At 46.8% G+C, this 19,786-nt stretch overlaps 2 protein-coding genes across 3 annotated transcripts in view; both read right to left on the reverse strand.

The window, feature by feature from the left end:
* The window catches only part of Glb1 (galactosidase beta 1), a 116,791-nt gene extending 97,862 nt beyond the window's left edge, over positions 1 to 18,929 (reverse strand). The window contains exons 1-2 of the mRNA XM_048348625.1: positions 18,792 to 18,929; positions 2,334 to 2,500 (exon numbers count right to left, since the gene is read on the reverse strand). Coding sequence (XP_048204582.1) covers positions 2,334 to 2,500; positions 18,792 to 18,860 — 236 coding nt within the window. The 5' untranslated portion in view covers positions 18,861 to 18,929. The remainder of the gene's footprint in view (positions 1 to 2,333; positions 2,501 to 18,791) is intronic.
* Positions 13,118 to 18,910, reverse strand: Tmppe (transmembrane protein with metallophosphoesterase domain). Of its 2 annotated transcripts, none has more exons than XM_048348626.1 (2): positions 18,792 to 18,910; positions 13,118 to 15,384 (listed from the first exon to the last, which is right to left on the reverse strand). In XM_048348626.1, the coding sequence occupies exon 2, from the start codon at positions 15,274 to 15,276 to the stop codon at positions 13,933 to 13,935; it is 1,344 nt and encodes a 447-aa protein (XP_048204583.1). In that variant the 5' UTR covers positions 15,277 to 15,384; positions 18,792 to 18,910; the 3' UTR covers positions 13,118 to 13,932. The 2 variants fall into 2 exon arrangements, with proteins under 2 accessions (XP_048204583.1, XP_048204584.1); XM_048348627.1 differs by lacking the exon at positions 18,792 to 18,910 and adding an exon at positions 18,154 to 18,216.
* Positions 18,930 to 19,786: the final 857 nt, after the last annotated feature.

Consider the following 19,786-nt stretch of genomic DNA (forward strand, 5'->3'; position numbering starts at 1 on the left):
GTGGCCCTCGCTCCCGCATTACTTCCTACTGGCCAGAGGATATGCGTGAGAGCGAAAGGGGTACACATAAGGGGATAAAAGGCTTGGCGTCGGGCTGGGAATATGGCCTAGTGGCAAGAGCGCTTGCCTCCTACACATGAAGCTCTCAGTTCGATTCCCCAGCACCACATATATGGAAAACGGCCAGAAGGGGCACTGTGGCTCAGGTGGCAGAGTGCTAGCCTTGAGCTGGAAAAAGCCAGGGACAGTGCTCAGGCCCTGAGTCCAAGGCCCAGGACTGGCCAAAAAAAAAAAAAAGGCTTGGCGTCTCCACAAAGGAGATGTGGAAATTTAGCCCAGCAGGGGGCAATGATAAATATTTTCTAAAAACAGTGTAAACTTAAAGCAAAAACCAGAATTGCATGAACACTAATTCCCATTATATAAAAATTATATACACCTGTGTAAGGCTATGGGAAATGCAAATCACTTGCTAAACTAGTAAGAGGTATACTTATCTTTAAAGATAAAACTTCGCCAGAAACTGGTAGCTCAGGCCTACAATCCTAGCTACTCAGGAGGCTGAGATCTGAGAACTGCTGTTCAAAGCTAGCCCTGGCAGGAAAGTCCGTGAGATTCTGACGTGAAATTAACCACTAGAAAACCTGAAGTGATGCTGTGGCTCAAGTGGTAGAGCAGTAGCCTTGAGCAAAAAAATAATATCAGGGATAGTGCCTAAACCCTCAGCTCAAGCTCCAGGGCTGGCCAAAAACAACAACAAAAAAAGATAAAACTTCACAAACAGCATAGTGCTTGCCTAGCAAGTATGGGGCCCCAAGTTTTAACCACCAATAAACCTTAACAAAAGTAGAAATAAACCTGTAGCACTGGGCTGGGGATATAGCCTAGTGGCAAGAGTGCCTGCCTCGGATACACGAGGCCCTAGGTTCGATTCCCCAGCACCACATATACAGAAAACGGCCAGAAGTGGCGCTGTGGCTCAAGTGGCAGAGTGCTAGCCTTGAGCGGGAAGAAGCCAGGGACAGTGCTCAGGCCCTGAGTCCAAGGCCCAGGACTGGCCAAAAAAAAAAAACAAAAAAACCTGTAGCACTTAGGAATGGAGGCAGGAAGCCTGCAAGTTTGAGGTCAACCTAGGCCACATAGCAAGATCCTGTCAATAATAAACAAATCCCTCAACCCCTATATATAGACAAAAGGTTTTTGTCAGGAATTAGCATGGAGGAGGTAAAAATAGCCAACATTTCCACCAATATCTCTAGCTACCTCAGCAAGAAAACATAAATATGGGGTCAGCCAGTAATCACAAAGATCACTTTAATGACTTTGGCCTGAGTTCTTCTCCAGTGCCATGATTTCAGGGTTCCCTGAAATCTACTAGAACTCATGTTGTAAACCACTTACGGGTTAACTTGGGTTTGCTCCTCCCGTAGCCTTAGAACCAGAAGAGCACTGAACTATCTGAGGTTTTTTTTCTCACATCTGATCTCTGAATAGTTACTGGCTAAACACATCAGCTCTGCAAAAAGCCAGAGTGGCCAACTGCCCCAACTTTCTTTCCAGTTAGTCACAAAAAGCCAGAATGGCTAGCCACCCCAACTTGCTTTCCAGTTAGTTACAGCAACAGCAAAATAGAGGAGATAGGGAGACAATGATGAGAGTCACTGATAGCCTGGGTATCTATAGTCACTCCCCGCAATCCAAGAAGTCCAATGTGTTCAGAAATCTACCTAAACGTAAGACTTAATGTGTAAGAGAGAAGCTATGGCTGCCTAAAACTCCCATATGCTCCAATCATAGCTGGACCCTTGCCCAAAGACATGACCTTGGGGGAACTTGCATTTTACCAGCTGTAAATAGGAGCCTAATGCCTTAGAGAAACGGAATGTAAGAAGCATGGTAGCTCAGAGTGCCCTCACCTGCCTTTATTGTTTAATTGTACTGGAGATTAAATTCCATGCTTTGTGGCTTACTCCATTTAAGCCCCACCCACAGCCCTTTTATTGTTATTCAATAAGGTCCCCAGTTTTGATTCCATAAGCCTCAAATGATTATTCTATTACCTGCCTTACTGGGATTACAATTAAGTGGCACAAAGCCCAGCCCACCTTTACCTTTGTGAGCTGGTATTTCATGATTTTGGTGACAAAGCTCAAGATCGGGGAAAAAAAGCAAATTATCTAAATGCAGTTCCAATCAAGTTCTTAAACACCTCCCAGAAGGCCACAGGAGCCTACTTCCCCATACCTGAGCAATTAAACAGCTGCTCTGAGAAGTGCACCTGTACCTTCTTGTGAGGCATTCAGGCCCCAGCCAGCGCCCAGTGTCTTACTTACGTCTGGATGGTGTTCAGCCCCGCCATCTTCATCTTCAGTAGCCGGTCCACCCAGTAGAAGCGAGGCACTCGGAAGTAGTGGATGCTTCCTGAGATGTAGCGGAATGGCTTGCCATCCTTGAGGAAGCGGTCCTGGTAGTAGTCCAGCTCAAACGTTCGGGAGCTATTCTACAAAGCAAGGATCGGATCAAATGAGAAGTTCCATCCTCTTCACAGCTGCACATGACTCCCTGCCTACTCCATTCCCATCATAAATGCTTAGTTTTCTAGTCTGTCCAACAAGCCATTGCTAAGCTAAGCCACCAGGGCAATCCGAGTGCAGGATTCCATAGTTCTAAGCCTTCAGAAATCAACACTGGTCAAACTGATGCTGAAACCACACTCCATTGTGCTGCTCATGGAGCCTGAAACAAAACCACACACACCTGGGACTTGGATGAGCTCAATATGAGTGTCAGTGGGATCACCAGAACCCATTCAGAGCAAAAGGAAGTAGAATAAAAGCTCCATCCCTAGCTGCTGCTCTGAGCCTCATAGCAACCTGGCCACGTTTCCTCTCCATTCCTTCTTCTCATCTCTAACTAGCCAACTCTGGATCCAATACCCAGCAGACTAAAGGGACTTTAAAGCAACATTTTTTCCAAGCTATGGGTTGTAATCCAATTTGCAAGCTGAATTAAGGCAGTGATCAGCATCTTTTTGAAGAGAGAATAGAAAAGCACATAGGATATATGGCAAATTTTTACTTTATGAAACTATTGTTGAACATATTTATGCAGTTACATTGCATGGATGTCTCCAGTGGGTGGAATGCAATCCTTTGGGGATCATCTGAGGAACTAAAATGCTAGGCTGACAGAGAAGAGACAGAGGCTGGTGCAACACTGCACCCTGGTGGATGAGAAAGGTAACAACAGGCAACAGGTGTCCACACAACCCAGGACTAGAAACCATGTGACCAGTGTTCTCCAGCCCAAAGGTCACAGTACTAGTCACAGCAGCATCACAGTCTATGGTAGGCATCCAATGGGTGTTACCCTGAAACCACATACGGAGTACTAGAACACATGGGGCCTGAAATCCAGCTGGAGAATGGAAGGCAAACAGTTCAGAGCAGAATGCACAGAGGATAACATGCAATAAAAGCTAAGTCAAAATAAAATAATGTGTGTGTGTGTGTGTGTGTGTGTGTGTGTGTGTGTGTGTCAGGTCCTGAGCTTTTGGTCATCTGCACCTTCACTCAAGGCTGGCACTCTACCACTTGAGCCAGGCCTCTAGTTCTTTTCTCCCCTAGGAAACCAGAAGTGGGGCTGTGGTTCAAAGTGGTAGAGTGCTAACCTTGAGTGAAAAAGCTCAGGGACAGTACCCAGGCCCTGAGTTCAAGCCTCACAACTGACAAAAAAAAAAAAAAGAAAGAAAATGGATGTTATCAATTATGTTCTCAAGGAATATCAACCACGTGCTCAGCATACTTGGTTCTTCAGTCTCACCTCACACACACCTCAGGTCTTTCTGCCTTCCTGTCCCTATACCAGAAGGAACTGTTAGGCACAGAGTCCAGGGTTGCTGGGGTACAGGCCTCTGGGTGCAACCCTCGGCCACTGGGGATAGAATGGGCATGTCACTATATTCTCCTATCTTTTCAGGAAGGTTCTGGCAGAATCATCTCTGTTGTCCACAGTGGCAGCTACGTTACACAGGTTTATTTATACTGGCTTTTCCTTCAGTCCACCTCTTACTCTTGTACTCAGATGCCTTTACAAGCCTCCTGCAGCTTAACTGTCACTTCATATTGCTTCCAGAGGAACCCAGGTTAAGGTAAGTGGCACCGGGAAGGGCCTAAAATGGTGTTCAGTTGAGTGGTGATACCTCAATAACAAATACCAAGTCCCTCACCTATGCGGGGCTGAGAGGAGGTCCAGGCAGACGGGAGGAATGCCAAGGTGCCAACAGCTCTCTTTGGTCACTGCTAACTCAATGGACCATGAACTGGCTGGCTCCTGTGAACACATTTGGAAGCTCCCAAGAGACAGACTGATGGGTCCAGGTCAGCTGTTCACTCCAGACATTTTTTGACTAGCAGGGCAATATTTAGAGACTCACATCTCCTATTGAAAAGAAAGGCTCCACAATTAATCATGGAAGGACACTAGGAATGAATCTTAAGGGCCTAAAATATATGGCTGTATGTGGGAGGTTACTAGCATGATGGCCTCTTCCATGACTCCCAAGTTACTGTAATGAAGACTCTTACCCAGTCCCTCTGTGGATGAGCTGGCTCTCTGGAATCCAGACATGATACCTGCTTGCCAGAAAGAAAGATGTCAGGACTGACCTGGACCCTGAGGAAGGCCCAGGATGGTTCCATAGGTTAGCAAAGAAAAAAATGTTATACATACCCACCATCGGATTATTTGCCCCAGGGGAGCTCTGACAATGTTTCCTTCAGTAAGGAATATGTTCATGAGGAGGGCTCTATGGATCCCTGGTTATCACTGGGGATGAGGACATCTTTGCATTATCAAGGTGGGACCACTATACCCATTAAAGCTGGTAGACACAATTATCAAGAAGGCCCAGTGGCAGCCAATAGTGATCTTATGGAATGGCTCACAAACCACAGTATCCAACGTGGTGAGATGATTAGGCTGCTGCTTAGTGGTTTAACAAAAGAAAATAAATCAAAGCTAAGTATTGATGGCTCACATCTAGAATTCCAGTTACTCAGGAGGCTGAGTTCTCTGAGGATCATGGTTCAAAGTCAGCCCATGACAGGAAAGTCTGTGAGACCCTCATCTCCAATTAAGCACCAAAAGGCCAGAAGTGTAGCTGTGGTTCAAGTGTTAGAGTGCTGGGATTGAGTGACAAAGCCAAGCTAGAGAGTAGGGCTCTGATTTCAAACCCCCAATACCAGCTCAATGAATGAATGAATGAAAACTTGTGAGTAAAAGGCTTATGTTGACCACTGCAATGGAAAACTGTGATGCCCTCATCCAGTTCCAGCTTTGGGCCAGATCTCTGACATACAACCAACTGGATGAGAAGGTCCTTACAATGCCACCCTAGCTACACAGTGACTATTCCCCAATCCCTATCCACGACATGGGGTACCTGTGTCCTAAGAGGCACCCCAGGCCTTCCGAAGGCTGCTGGTTATGAGCTCACACTAATGGCAGGGTTGTGAGATGCCATCATTCTACTGTTCTTTACTGCCAGGGGATAATGGGAGTCATGACCCAAGTCCTTCACATAGTAAGTATAATAAGTCAGAGGACCCACCCTGTGGTGTTTCCCTGGTCCTGAGTACAAATCGGGATAGTTCTAGTTAACAGCTAGCAGAACCCTCTCTGTGTTTAAAAGCCTTTATGGATCAAGTAGTAGTTTCTAAAACTTCTTGTCCTCACCTTCCCACCCAAAATCAATCTGAAGCAAGACCACACTCTGGAAATGGCAGCTGTTAGTGAATCTTTCAATAAATATTTAAAAGTCATTCCCATTGTCCATTCAAATAAGGTATGTGCCCTGTAAATGGCAAATTAATTGTGGTGGAGGAGGGTAAGGAACTTAATTGGCCAAGTACAGTTCTAGTGGCAGCAACTTTGGTTAGTGTGCAATTGTTACAGACCAGGTAAGATCACTCATTCTCTAGCACTAGATCTGCTGCGAATGTTCTAATTTTGTTTCAACCCTATGGCTAAAAAGATCAAAGGCAGTTTGATCAAAAGCAGGACAGCACTTATTCTCTCTGGCTCACGGCTATGTTTGCTGTCCAACCCCATCATGTGACTGGCTGGCTCTTCAGACACTGATGGAATGTCTTGCTTGTCCAATGACAAAGGACACTACATTATTTGGCTCAGGGGATCCAGGATGAGTCTCTGAAACTGAAATGCAGAAGACAAGCAGAGAAAGGTCAGAGGTAGGGTCAGCTATAGAGGCAGCTCATCTAGGGTACAGTTTGTGATAGTCACAGCCAATATGAACAAGGATAATCCATCTTATGAATTCAAAGTGATGGGGTCAGAGATGTGGCTCAGTTGATAGAGCACCAGCCAATGAGCAAAAGCATGAGGTCCAAGATTGGGCCCCTGCCCCCCCTGCACCCCCCGCATCTTGAACAACAACAAAAATTGAATTCAATGTTCTTGCCCAAGAAGACTCAATCTGAAGAGTCAGCTTCATTTTGAACTTCCTGAACTGGAGCACTGCTGACAGAAGGTGATCAAGAAATGGGGTAGGAAGCTGGGTACCAGCGGCTCATGCCTGTCATGCTAGCTACTCAGGAGACTGAGATCTGAGGAGCGTGGCTCAAAGCCAGCCCAGGCAGGAATATCTGTGAGACTCTCATCTCCAATTAACCACCAAAACACCAGAAGTAGAGCTATGGCTCAAAGTGGTAGAGCACTAGCCTTAAACAAAAGACACTCAGGGACAGCATCCAGGTCTTGTGTTCAAACCCCATACTGACCAAAAAAGGGGTGGCGGGTAGGGAAAGTAGAAGAAAGGATGGGGTGAGAAAGCTGCCTTCAGAGCGTTTTTTTTTTATTATTATTATTATTTATTATTGTTTTGGGGTTTGTTTTTGCTAGTCCTGGGGTTTGAACTCAGGGCCTGAGCACTGTCCGTGGCTTCTTTTTGCTCAAGGCTAGCACTCTACCTCTTGAGCCACAGCGCCACTTCTGGCTTTTTCTGTTGATGTGGTGCTGAGGAATTGAAACAAGGGCTTTATGCATGTCAAGCAAGCACTCTATCACTAGGCCACATTCCCAGCCCTGGAGCTTTTTTTTTTTTTTTTAATTACACTAAAACACAAACAGCCCAAACTTTTCTTTCTGGGCAAATTCTGTGTCTGTGTGTGTATGCCGGTACTGGATTGAACTCAGGGACTCATGCTTTCAATTGGCTTTTTTCCATTCAAGACTGGTGTTCTACCACTTGAGCCATACCTCCACTTCTGGCTTCTTGCTGGTTAGAGACAACCTCAAGAATTTTTCTGCCTGGGCTAGCTTTGAACCAGAATCCTCAGATCCCAACCTCCTGAGGAGCCAGGATTACAGGAGTGAGTAGCTAGGGCTTGACAAATTCTCTGTCTTCTAAATGAATTGGCACTGGAATGGAATACTGAAGAAAGATAATTTTATTTTACACTTGCAGGGGTATGGCAAGGCATACAAGGCATGAGGTCACAGGAAACACTAAAATCTAAAAGAAATTCCAAGCAAACAAAACTCATAGGACCCGTGTGTGTGTGTGTGTGTGTGTGTGTGTGTGTGTGTGTGTGTACACGCAAACAATGCATACAATGCTGGAAACAAAAATAAACACAGCAACAGAAAGGAAACATCCTGGCACCAAAATATACATCAAGGACCTAATACTGACTAGTATAATTTTTTAAATTATTTATTTCAGTGGCAAATAATCTTGTAAAAAGAAAAACAATTAAACATACCATACATACCAAAATATTCACATCACCAGAGAACATGAACATCCCCAACTTTCCTGACACTCAGGAATAAACATATTTGTATTTACATTGTTGTTTACATTCTTTGAGTCACATAAAGAACTTATAGCAGCGCAGTATCATCAGATTGCAGGTCATGCTGATTTCATGGAGACAGTTTGTCTCTGGATCACTCAAGAAGACTCTAGTCCCTACTTCCTCCCTGGTCTCCATCCCCAGCACCCTACAGACCCTTCCAACTCACCCCCGAGACCAAGGACCTGGACAATTCCTGGCATGAGCCATTTACCTGCTGGGTGGCAGAGGCCCAATCCCCTTCCTCACTAGCACCCAAGGCCACGTGAAGAGGGACAGAGGGGGCAGGAAGAAGGAGTGAAAGTGGGTTGTAAGCCACCAGCTTCACAGTCCCCTCAGTTCATAGGTCAAAGGGAAAGGAAAGAAATACTGGAGAACATTTCTGGTGACTATAGCCAGGCTGTGGTCATGCCTAAGCCAGGAGACTGTTGTGGACACACCATTATTTTGGATGGAGTGATCATGGGTGACCACAGCAGTAACCATGCTGACGGCAGTCATTGTCACCTTCCACAGAGACAGCCAGTGGATGACCGGCTCTGGTTTATACTTTGTTTATTCATTCATGCATACCCATCTTGTATCAAAAAATATTTTCCCTCTATTCCAAAAGTCTGTAGATAGGAAAGATAAATTACAACAGAAGAGGAAGGAAAACGGTAGAGTGGCGGGGAGGCAGACAAGCTGAGTAGTTCAAGACTGCACTCAGGTGCATTCATAAATTTAATTATCGGGCTGGGGATATGGCCTAGTGGCAGGAGAGCTTGCCTTGCATAAATTTAATTATCTCAAAATAAAATAAAAGTTTTAAAAATATGAAACTTCACCCCCCCCTCCCCATCCTGAGACTTGAAGTCTGGGCCTAGATGCTGTCTCTGAGCTTCTTTTGTCAAGGCTAGTGCTCTACCACTTGAGCCACAGTACCAATTCCGGCTTTTTCTGAGTATGTTTTATTGGAGATAGTTTTTATTGGAGTGGTTTTTTTGGAGAGTCTCTCAGCTTTTATTGGAGTAGTTTTTATTGGAGAGTCTCTCAGAATTTCCTGCCTGGCCTGGTTTGGAACCACAATACACAGATCTCAGCCTCTTGAGTAGCTAGATTACAGGCATGAGCCACCAGCACTGGTTTGAGACATTTTTGGAGACAGGGTCTTGCTACACAGCCAGCCTGCCTCAGCTTCCTGACTGTTGAGATTACAGGCAAGAAGCCACAATTTTTTTTTTTTTGCCAGTCCTGGGGCTTGAACTCAGGGCCTGAGCACTGTCCCTGGCTTCTTTTACTCAAAGCTAGCACTCTACCATTTAAGCCACAGTGCCACTTCTGGCTTTTTCTATCTATGTGGTGGTGAGGAATCGAACCCAGGGCTTCTTGTAGAAAAGGCAAGCAGTCTACCACTAGGCCATATTCCCAGCCATAAAACAATACTTTTTATCCCAGCCCTACAATTCTTAACAATTAAAATTGGGTGAACAGGGCTGGGAATATGGCCTAGTGGCAAGAGTGCTTGCCTTGTATACATGAGGCCCTGGGTTCAATTCCCCAGCACCACAGAAAATGGCCAGAAGTGGCGCTGTGGCTCAAGTGGCAGAGTGCTAGCCTTGAGCAAAAAGAAGTCAGGGAGGCCCTGAGCCCAAGGCCCAGGACTGGCAAAAAAAAAAAAAAAAAAAAGAATGGGTGAACAAATGTAGCAGTGGTACCCAGGCCCAGGACTGGCAAAAAAAATGGGTGAACAAATGCAGCAGTGATACTCACTTGACTATGTTGAAAATAAACTATACAACTTATGGGATGGGAGGGAAAAAACTAGGAGTGAAGGAAGGGTGACACTGTCTAAAGAGAAATGTATGACTTAAGTAACTGTAACCCCTCTGTACACCAAAAACAACAGTAAAAATAAAATAAAACTAACTTTCCACACAGGCAATGACTTAATTCAAATGAACTTGAAGTACTAATTTGAATGACTTTTAGCCTGGGATGAAAAGTGTAGCATAAAGTACATCGAGGGGGAAAAAGAAAAAAAATCAACCATATCTAGTAGATTCCATTTTGGAAATAGTGGTATTATGGTTTGGAATCTAGTTACAGAGTAGAATAAAGTAATTATATCAGGTCACTAGAAACCAAAAATTTCAGCATAAAAGTCAATTGTTTAAAAAATCACAAAGCCAGGTCAGAACCTGAACAAATAATGTTGAGCGAGACAAGCCTAGAACACAGAAAACAAAGGGGCATGATCTCCTTGATATATGACTATTAAGGTGGGGGGAGGGGGAGACAGTAGAGACCAGGTCTGCGAAACCAAAACTTCTTGTCAAATGGTATTTCCCACAGGTTTGGGTCAGCAACCCTACATTATGTAACTAAAACCAAACAACTACTCAACATATAAAGGCCAAAAATAGACCTCTCAGTGGATCACAATAGCTCAAAAGCTATGTATGTATGTTCATATAAGACAAAGATAAGCAAACTCTATTGTTGACGTTACATTTAAAGTCCTAGGTGAATTTCCTTTGGCATAGGCCACGTGGCTACTGTATACGTTTTTGGTACACTGTGTAATATATATATGTCTACCTGATCTAGGGAAGGGAAAGAAAAACAGGGTGTAAGATATCACAAGAAATGTACACACTGGGCTGGGAATATGGCCTAGTGGCAAAAGTTCTTGCCTCGCATACATGAAGCCCTGGGTTCAATTCCCCAGCACCACATACATGGAAAATGGCCAGAAGTGACACTGTGGCTCAAGTGGCAGAGTGCTAGCCTTGAGCAAAAAGAAGCCAGGGACAGTGCTCGGGCCCTGAGTCCAAGGCCCAGGACTGGCAAAAAAAAAAAAAAAAAAAAACATTGGGGCTGGGGATATGGCCTAGTGGCAAAGAGTGCTTGTCTCCTATACATGAAGCCCTGGGTTCAATTCCCCAGCACCACATATACAGAAAACAGCCAGAAGTGGCATTGTGGCTCAAGTGGCAGAGTGCTAGCCTTGAGCAAAAAGAAGCTAGGGACAGTGCTCAGGCCCTGAGTTCAAGCCCCGGGACTGGCAAAAAAAAAAAAAAAAGAAATGTACACACTGCCCTATTATGTAACTGTACCCCTTTTACACAACAGCTTGTCAAAAAATTGTTTAATAAATTTTTTTAAAAATATGAAAAAAATCACAAAGCCAAATGTCAGTGGCTCACACCTGTAATCCTAGCTACTCAGGCGGCTGAGATCTGAGAATTAAAGTTCAAAGCCCATGCTGACAAATCCGTAACACTCTTTAACTCCAAATAACCAGCAAAAGCCAGCAGTTCGAAGCCAGCCTGGGCAGGAATGTCCATGAGACTGTTATCTGCAATAGAGTTCCAAAAAATGCCAGTAGAGCTGTGGCTTGAACAAAAGGCAGCTCAGAGACAGTGTTCAGGCCCTGAGTTCAAGCCCCAGGACTGATAAAGAAAAAGAAAAGAAAGTGCAGACCAATATCCCTGGTGAGTACTAAGGCAAAAATCACCAATCAGCTGGTAGCTGGTAACTCATGACTGTAATTCTAGCTACCTAGAAGGCTGAGAGCTGAGAATCACAGTTCCAAGCCAGCTCAAGAAAGGATGTCCACAAACAAGACTCCTATCTCCAATTAAGCCCCAAAACTGTGGCTCAAGTGGTAGAGAGCTAGCTTTGAGCAAAAATGTTCAGGGACAGCACCTAGGCCCCGAGTTCAAGCCCCAGTACCAACACCAAAAAGAAAGAACGAACAAACAAACCATCAACAAAATACACCACAACCAGGTGGGCCTTATTCCTGGAATATAACATAAAATCAATCATCTGGAGAGATCAAGGGAAGGAGTGACACTGTAAAAAAAAAAAAAAAAGTACTCTTTACCTGACTTATGTAATTGTAATCCATTGTACATGACCTTTATAAAAAAAATTAAAAAATTGAAAAACAGAAAGAAAACCAATCCATGTATTGTACCACATTAGTAAAATGAAAGGTAAAAATCACATGACTATCCCATCTGAGGCCAAAAGAGCAAAACTCAACCTCTTTCCTTACAAACTAAGAACAGAAGGAAACATCCTCAACATAATGAAGGCATATATGCAAAGCTCACAGCTGGCACTATACTCAGTGATGAAAGGGGGCAATCATTTCTTCTAAGATTAGGAATGAGGCAAAGACAGCTGCTCTCGTCACTTGTACTCCAATAATGAGTAGGGGTGGGGGCACATTCAAGCCAGAAAGGGGAGAAGTGAAATTGTTTGCAGATGATCTGGTCTTACATACACATAAAAACTCATAATGATTCCATAAAAAGAAATTGTTACAATAAGTGAATTCACCAAAGGCACACAATATGAAATCACCACAGAAAAATCAGTTGCTTGCATACACTAACAATCCAAAAAGGAAATGAAGACAAATTCATATACAAAAGTATTAGAGGGGCTGGGGATATGGCCTAGTGGCAAGAGTGCTTGCCTCGTACATGAGGCCCTGGGTTCAATTCCCCAGCACCACATATATAGAAAACGGCCAGAAGCGGCGCTGTGGCTCAAGTGGCAGAGTGCTAGCCTTGAGCAAAAAGAAGCCAGGGACAGTGCTCAGGCCCTGAGTCCAAGGCCCAGGACTGGCCAAAAAAAAAAAAGAGCTACTCTCTGGGGCCCAGCAGGTGGACTGGAACTTGACCAGTAGGAAGCACCATGCCACATTCCACAGCCAGGGCTAGAGAGGGAGGAAGTAGAACTGACACACCTAGCACAAGCTTCAACTTCTTCACAGTACACAAAACCTGTGTGTGTGTGTGTGTGTGTGTGTGTGTGTCTCTCTCTCTCTCTCTCTCTCTCTCTCTCTCTCTCTCTCTCTCTCTCTCTCTCTCTCTCTCTCCAGATCCAAAGCTGAGGGCTAGAGCTTTAGTTTCCTGACTTCTTCAAATATAATAGCCAGCCAACACTGCAACAGGCAACTCCCTTATTGGCCTGCCTTCTGCTAGGTAGGAGTAAATTAAAATCAGCCTCAGGCAATCACTGTGAAGGAATATCAAGTTCTGGGGTTCTGTTTGTCTTCTTTTTATACGTATTTGCACAAGTCTCACTGGGAACATATAAAGCTACTTAACCATAAGTCTATGGAAAGAACTGTCTGTCAGAGGTAGACCTGGTGTGCATGTGTCTGTCTGTCTGTCTCTCTCTCTCTCTCTCTCTCTCTCTCACACACACACACACACACACACACACACACACACACACACCTTTTTCTTTTGGTAGTATCTTGCCCATGCTAGGCTACATACTCAGCCTTCTTAGCACACCTTGTCATTTGGTAGTGCCCTGTCATTCTTTTCAGTTTCCCCTTCTCTCAATAGGAAGCAGCCTTTCCTAGTTACCTCACCCAAGGATTAAACAAGATGCACCCAGGGAGCAAACCCCACTGAGGTTGTAGGCAGGAGCTGATCACTAGCCACCATACTCATAGTTTCTTTCCACCTACCCCAGCTCAGTCCAAGTCAGCGGCAGGCAGTTAGACAGTATCACTCAAGTTAAAAACGATCATGCTGTGGTTTCAGTAGGATTCACAAATGCCTTCATTCAACAAAGATGATTCTGACAGAACCAAGAAGGTAAATACTTCCTTCCCCAGCCAGCATTCCTCATCTGCTTGTTTTCCAGTATCACCTAGCAGCCTCACTCCACACCCAGAATGATTGGACCAATGATTCTAGAAACTACCCCAGTAGAAAAAGTCTCCTGCCCCTTCCCAACCCTGCTCTTTCTAAGCCCCCATGTTGTGGGTCACCACTGTACACACTGGTAGGAAGGCCTCATGCCACTCCTACTGGGAAACAGAATTGGGGCCTCCTTTATATGAGCTTAATGCACCTCAAAAGCATTGACCACCTAGAGTTAAACCAGCCAGAAATGCCAGGCAACGCCATCATAAAACCATTGTCTGTGGCAGTGTGGAGAAGGGGACCCAGGCAGGGCTGGCAGGAGAGGATATAGGGGCAAAGCAGGCATACAACTCTTAAGGACCAGGCTGGGAGATGAAGGGCAAGGGCAGGAGCACTCAGTGTGCCCGCTGCAGAATAAGCTCTGTGATTTCTGCCCTGCTGCCCAGCCTCATGGGTATCCCATAGTAGGCCGTGCCTGGGCTGACATATACAAATGTTTCTTGGGCCACTTGGTAGAGCCCAGCAAAAAAGGGGTTCAGGAGATACACTGCCACATTCAAAGGGAAAATCTGCCCAGCATGTGTGTGCCCCGAAAGGATCAGATTAATATCTGGGCGTTCCTGGAGGGCTCTCTTGGCAGCCAGGGGCTGGTGAGCTAACAAGATAGTGGTGTGGTCTGGGCTACAGCCCCCCAGGGCTTTGGCAAGATCCATGCCATGACCAGAATAGTGAAGAATGTCTGCTTCGATATCATCGACCCCTGCCAAGCAGACCCAGTCTTGTTCTTGCCCACCCCCGTGCTGGGTCAGGGTGGCAGAAATCTTCACATTGTCATTGTGAAGAGGCCGGACATGTAGAGATTCCAATAGTGCAAACCAGTTGCTGACGTCTGATGTGTAGTATTCGTGATTGCCGGTGACAAAGTAAGTGCCGAGTCGAGAACGAAGCTGGCCCAAAGGAGCGACAGCCGTGCGCAGGACTGAGGCTTCTGAATCAGACAGGTCACCCACAATCACTGTGATGTCTGGTCCCAGGGCATTCACCATCCTCACAAACATCTCCATCTTGGTCCTGCCCACTGTGGGTCCCAAATGAATGTCTGAGAGGAGCACAATCTTGAGGTTGTTCATAGAGGAGGGTAGCTGCTGAATGGGCACCTCCACGGTTTTCACGGCTGGGGGCTGAGCAGCATTCAGAAACCCAACCACACTGAGCAGAGCGGTCACAACGACTGCCAGCACAGGCCTGAGCACCAGCTTCCTTGTCTTCTCAAGGCTGCCCACAACCCTACCACTGCGCCAGGCCAAGAGCTGGTAGGCCTGCTCCATGCCACTGAGGATACAGAGGAAGAAGAGCATGATGATATATGCACCCAGGCAGGAGTAGGCTGCCAAGGAAAGGAGATACGGCTCCTCAGCCACTAAGAAGATCATGGTGAAGAAACTGGAATGTGCCAGGCCCAGAAACAACACCACAACCAGCTTCCAAAGCTGGAAGCAGGTGGACTCCCCACTGGGAAAGGGGCAGAGGTTGCTCACTATACTCCGCCAGATGTACAGGGAGCCAATAAGCATGAGTGAGTTGACAAAAAAGGCAAGCTGCAGGCGAAAGAGCCACCGCCAGGCCCTAAGCTCAAGGCTCTCTGCCAGATAGGAGCGGGAAAGGATCAGGGAAACGAAGACAGTGACAGCAGCCAGGGCAGCTTTAGAGCCCAGGGACAGTTGCCGGAAGAGTGCCATTTCCTCTTGCTCCTGAAGCGTCCCCACCAGCTCTGTGCAGGTGGGCACTGGAAGGTGAATTCCTTAGAAAGGACAGTGGCCAAGAAGAGACTTCCAGGTCAGCTCCGCCTGCAACCAGGAACCGGCATCAGCTTTGTGGGATATTATAGCACCCTTGCCCCCATTCAAATACCAAAGGCCACTTACAGCTGTCCAACCCACCCTGAATCTTAAGTCATTCAATTATCAGTCGGTGGCTACACTTTATTATTAAAATATAGAGTGGTGACATGATGGGCCAATCTTGGGGCTTGAACTCAGGCCTGAGCTCTGTGTCTGAGCCATTTTGCCCAGGCAAACACTCTACCACTTGGATTATACTCATAAGCCACTTAAACTAACTTAGCAGTGTTCTATATATTTAAAGTTTTCCCACAATGAGCATGACTCTTTTTTTGTTTATTTTGTTTTATTGTGCCTGTCCTGGGGCTTGAACTCAGGGGCTGGGCATTGTCCCTGGCTTCTTTTTGCTCAAGGCTATCACCCTACCACTTGAGCCACAGTGCCACTTCTTGCTTTTTCTGTTTATGTGGTACTAAGGAATTGAACCCAGGGCTTTATGCATGCTAGGCGAGCACTCTACCACTAAGCCACATTCCCAGCCTTGTTTTTTTTGGCCAGTCCTGGGGCTTGGACTCAGGGCCTGAGCACTGTCCCTGGCTTCCTTTTTGCTCAAAGGCTAGCACTCTGCCGCTTGAGCCACAGCGCCTCTTCTGGCCATTTTCTAGATATGTGGTGCTGGAGAATCGAACCCAGGGCTTCATGTATACAAGGCAAGCTCTCTTGCCACTAGGCCATATTCCCAGCCCTGTTTTTTTGTTTTTAAACAAGAAAAACAGCCAGGCACTGGTGGCTTACACTTGTAATCCTAGCTACTCAAGAGGCTGAAATCTGAGGATCATGGTTAGGAGTCAGCCCAGGCAGGAAAGTCTGTGATACTCCTATCTCAAATTAACTACCAGAAAACCAGAAGTGGTTGAGTGCTAGCCAAGAGTAGAAAAGCTTAGGGACAGCATTTGGGCCCCGAGTTCAAGCCCATAATTGACAAAAAAAATAAAAGAAAAAGAAAAAGAAAAGCATTATTCTACATTAGTGTTTCTGAAAGTGTGGTCTTGGAATCCTTCAGAGCAGGTCCATTTAGTCAAGACTTTTTCATAGTAACCCTAAACTATCATTGTCATTCCCATTCTCTCTCCCCATGAGTGTACAATGGAGTTTTCCAAAGCCTACAAGACAAGAGATCTGGCCACAGACCATATGCAAGAATGTAAACAAACACAACTCCTCCCTCAAATTGTGGAAGAGATACTCTTATTTCTCATGAGATACATTGTTTATATTAACATCTAAGAGACTTTTTTTTTACTTCTTAAAGAATATCTTATTTCTCATGAGGTACATTGTTTATATTAATATCTAAGAGTTGTTTTTTTTTTTAACTTCTTAAAGAATAACATATCTGGGCTGGCAAAGAGCTTGCCTAACATGCAGGAAGCCCTGGGTTTGATTCCTCAGCACTACATACACAGAAAAAACCAGAAGTGGCACTGTGGCTCAAGTGGTAGAGTGCTAGCCTTCAGGAAAAAGAAGTTCTGGGACAGTGCCCATTTCAAGGATTGGAAAAAAAAAAAAGTATCTTAAAATTTCACCTAGGAGGGGCTGGGAATATGGCCTAGTGGCAAGAGTGCTTCCCTCGTATACATGAGGCCCTGGGTTTGATTCCTCAGCACCACATATACAGAAAATGGCCAGAAGTGGCGCTGTGGCTCAAGTGGCAGAGTGCTAGCCTTGAGCAAAAAAAAAGCCAGGGACAGTGCTCAGGCCCTGAGTTCACGGCCTAGGACTGGCAAAAAAAAAATTTCACCTAGGACAGTTGGAGTTTGAAAACTGATGTTGTAAATAACCAAACAAGGCAATAATGGAAAGCTAGCCTGGAATTTTCCTTCTGCTCTATAACCAAGAGTCTAGTGGGAACACCTAGATACCTAAGTATTCCTGGGATGATGCCAGCCTCCCTGTGTGGGCCACCTAATGATGTTGTGTGAGACTGGTGACCTAGCATCTGAAGGCTACTCTGTCCATCGGTTCCTCCTCCCTACATACTCATGGCTTCCCTTCCACTCTGATGCTGGTTAAGATTTGCTGTCTCCCCTTCTCCCTGCATCTGTCTTCCTGAACTCTACCCCATTCCACAATCACCACTGGTTCTGACAACTGACTAGCCCAGGCCTAGTGCTCCTCCAGATCTACCATCAAGAAAACCTAGTCTACAAAAGAAGGCAGGAGAGGGAGTAGCAATAGAAAATTATGTCTTCCCAAGAGAAACGCATTCTCAGCAGCTGCTTCCAAATACTTCAACATTTCAACCTTAGTTTTTAAGTGTCTGACTTTTCTCTGCTCTAGACCCACGTATGCACAACATTTTATCAAAGGGTGTATGTAGGAGTGGGAATGTGGCTTAGTGGTAGAGTGCTTGCCTAGCATGCATGAAGCTCTGAGTTCAACATCTCAGTACAACATAAACAGAAAAAGCCGGAAGTGGGGCTGTGACTCAAGTGGTGGAGTGCTAGCCTTGAACTAAAGAAGCTTAGGGACAGTGCTCAGGCCCTGAGTTCAAGCTCCGAGACAGGCAAAAAATAAAAACAAAAAGCAAACAAACCAACCAAGGGTATATGTAATTTACAAGTCAATGGGTTCAAATTCCACTAACTTGTACTTAAAACATGCCTTGAACCCTGGAGGCACGCAAGTTGCACTGCCCTGAACCTGGAGCGACTGACTGCTTCCTCCCTCCCGCAGATACCAGGCCGACCTCCCAGAAGCGTCCCCAGGCCTCACCTCCTCCGCTCGGCACAGCAGGCGGCCACCTACAGCTGGCCTCCCTCCCTCCATCTGCTCCGCTGAACCCGAAAGGGAAAGGGTCCCACGAAGGCGACGGAAAACCCAAGCCAAAAAGCAGGCGGCGGGGATGGCCAGGAGCCGGCGGGATGCGCGCGCGGGGAGAGTGCCCCACGGGAAAGTACTTCGGCGGCCCCCGCAAGGGGGGGCCTTTCCTGACCCCACTTTTCTCCTTCCGGAGCGTTCTGCAGAGCACCGACTAGAGAAGGGTGGGTGGCCCGCATCAGCCTGCGCAAGTTGGAGACCTTCTCCGGGAAGGTGCAGTCCCGCCGGTGCCCTCCTCGTCGCTCAAATGGGGAAGTAGGTCCACGCGCAAGGAGCGACCGGAGCGGAACCCTCGCGACCGAGCTGCCGGGAAGGACGCGCGCCCCGCCCGCCGCCCTGCCGGCCTGGCCCGCCCCCGGCGGCAGGCCGGTCCACTGCCTGAGCCCCACCGGCCGCCGGCCCGGCCGGCGCCGCCACACCCCGGAACCCCCGGTTCCCTGAGCTGCGGGATCGCGAGTAGCCGCGGCCTCGTCCCTTTCCCGGTCATCCTGCCCTTCCTGGTGCGTCCCCGCGCGGGGAGGCCGCAGACTTACGCAGCTTGCAGAGTCCAGCAGCAGCGGAGCCAGCAGCAAAGAGAGCGCGGGAACCAGGATCCCCGGCATGACCGCCCGTGTGGCCGCGCTCCGCGCCGCGCTGCTTCGCAGTGGGCGCCGGGGCCAGCCGCTCGGCCTCCCGGGGCTGAGGACCCGCCGGCTGGGCCCGCCCCGCGCAGGCTCCGCCCTGGGCCCGCCCCGCCGCCCTGCGGCCCCGGGAGGGGTAGGAGGAACCCGGCCCCTGCGCGGCCGGCCGCGTGATTCAAGCACTGTCGTCTGGACCCCAGGAGACCCTTTGGAATGGCGACCCCAGAGGCCCTGCTGTCAGCAGCGTGATAACGCTGGGCGGATTGCACATTGACAGCCACCTCCTTGCTCCTCGGCTGCCCAGAGATGACTGATGAGGGAAGGGGGTGATTGATTACAAGGAAATCTAAGTGCACTGTAACTCCTAGCCTCATAAAGCCCTACACCAGAGCTTGCAGGTGTGGTCCATAGTCCATCTAATCTGACAGTTCCTAGAATTTAGAAGTGCTGAATCCGAAACTCTAGGGAAGAGGCCTTACTCGTGTTATCTTATTTTACAAACTCCAGGTTATTACAATGCATGATAGAGTTTGAGAACCTCTGCCCTGGTTACTGAGGAATTTTAAATGTGACTCAACTGTGGCAAAATTTTTCCAAATGCCAGCTCCCAAAGAAAGCACCAGGTCTGGAGAAGTTTTATCGCATTGTAGGGTGTTGAAGAATAACAGGTACATTTGATCTTTTTTGCATTTGATCCTATCAACATTTTTATATTTTCAGAAATGGCCATATATAAGTTTTTTGGGATTGTGTGTGTGTGGTTTGTATTGTGTGTGTGTGTGTGTGTGTGTGTGTGTGTGAACTCAAGACCTGGGTCCTCTTGCTTACCTATTTCACTCAAAGCTAGGGTTCTACCACTGGGCGACAGCTCCACTTCTGGCTTTTTGGTGGTTAACTGGAGAGTCTTA

Source organism: Perognathus longimembris, chromosome 6 (genome assembly GCF_023159225.1).
Source record: "Perognathus longimembris pacificus isolate PPM17 chromosome 6, ASM2315922v1, whole genome shotgun sequence".
Lineage (NCBI taxonomy): Eukaryota > Metazoa > Chordata > Mammalia > Rodentia > Heteromyidae > Perognathus > Perognathus longimembris.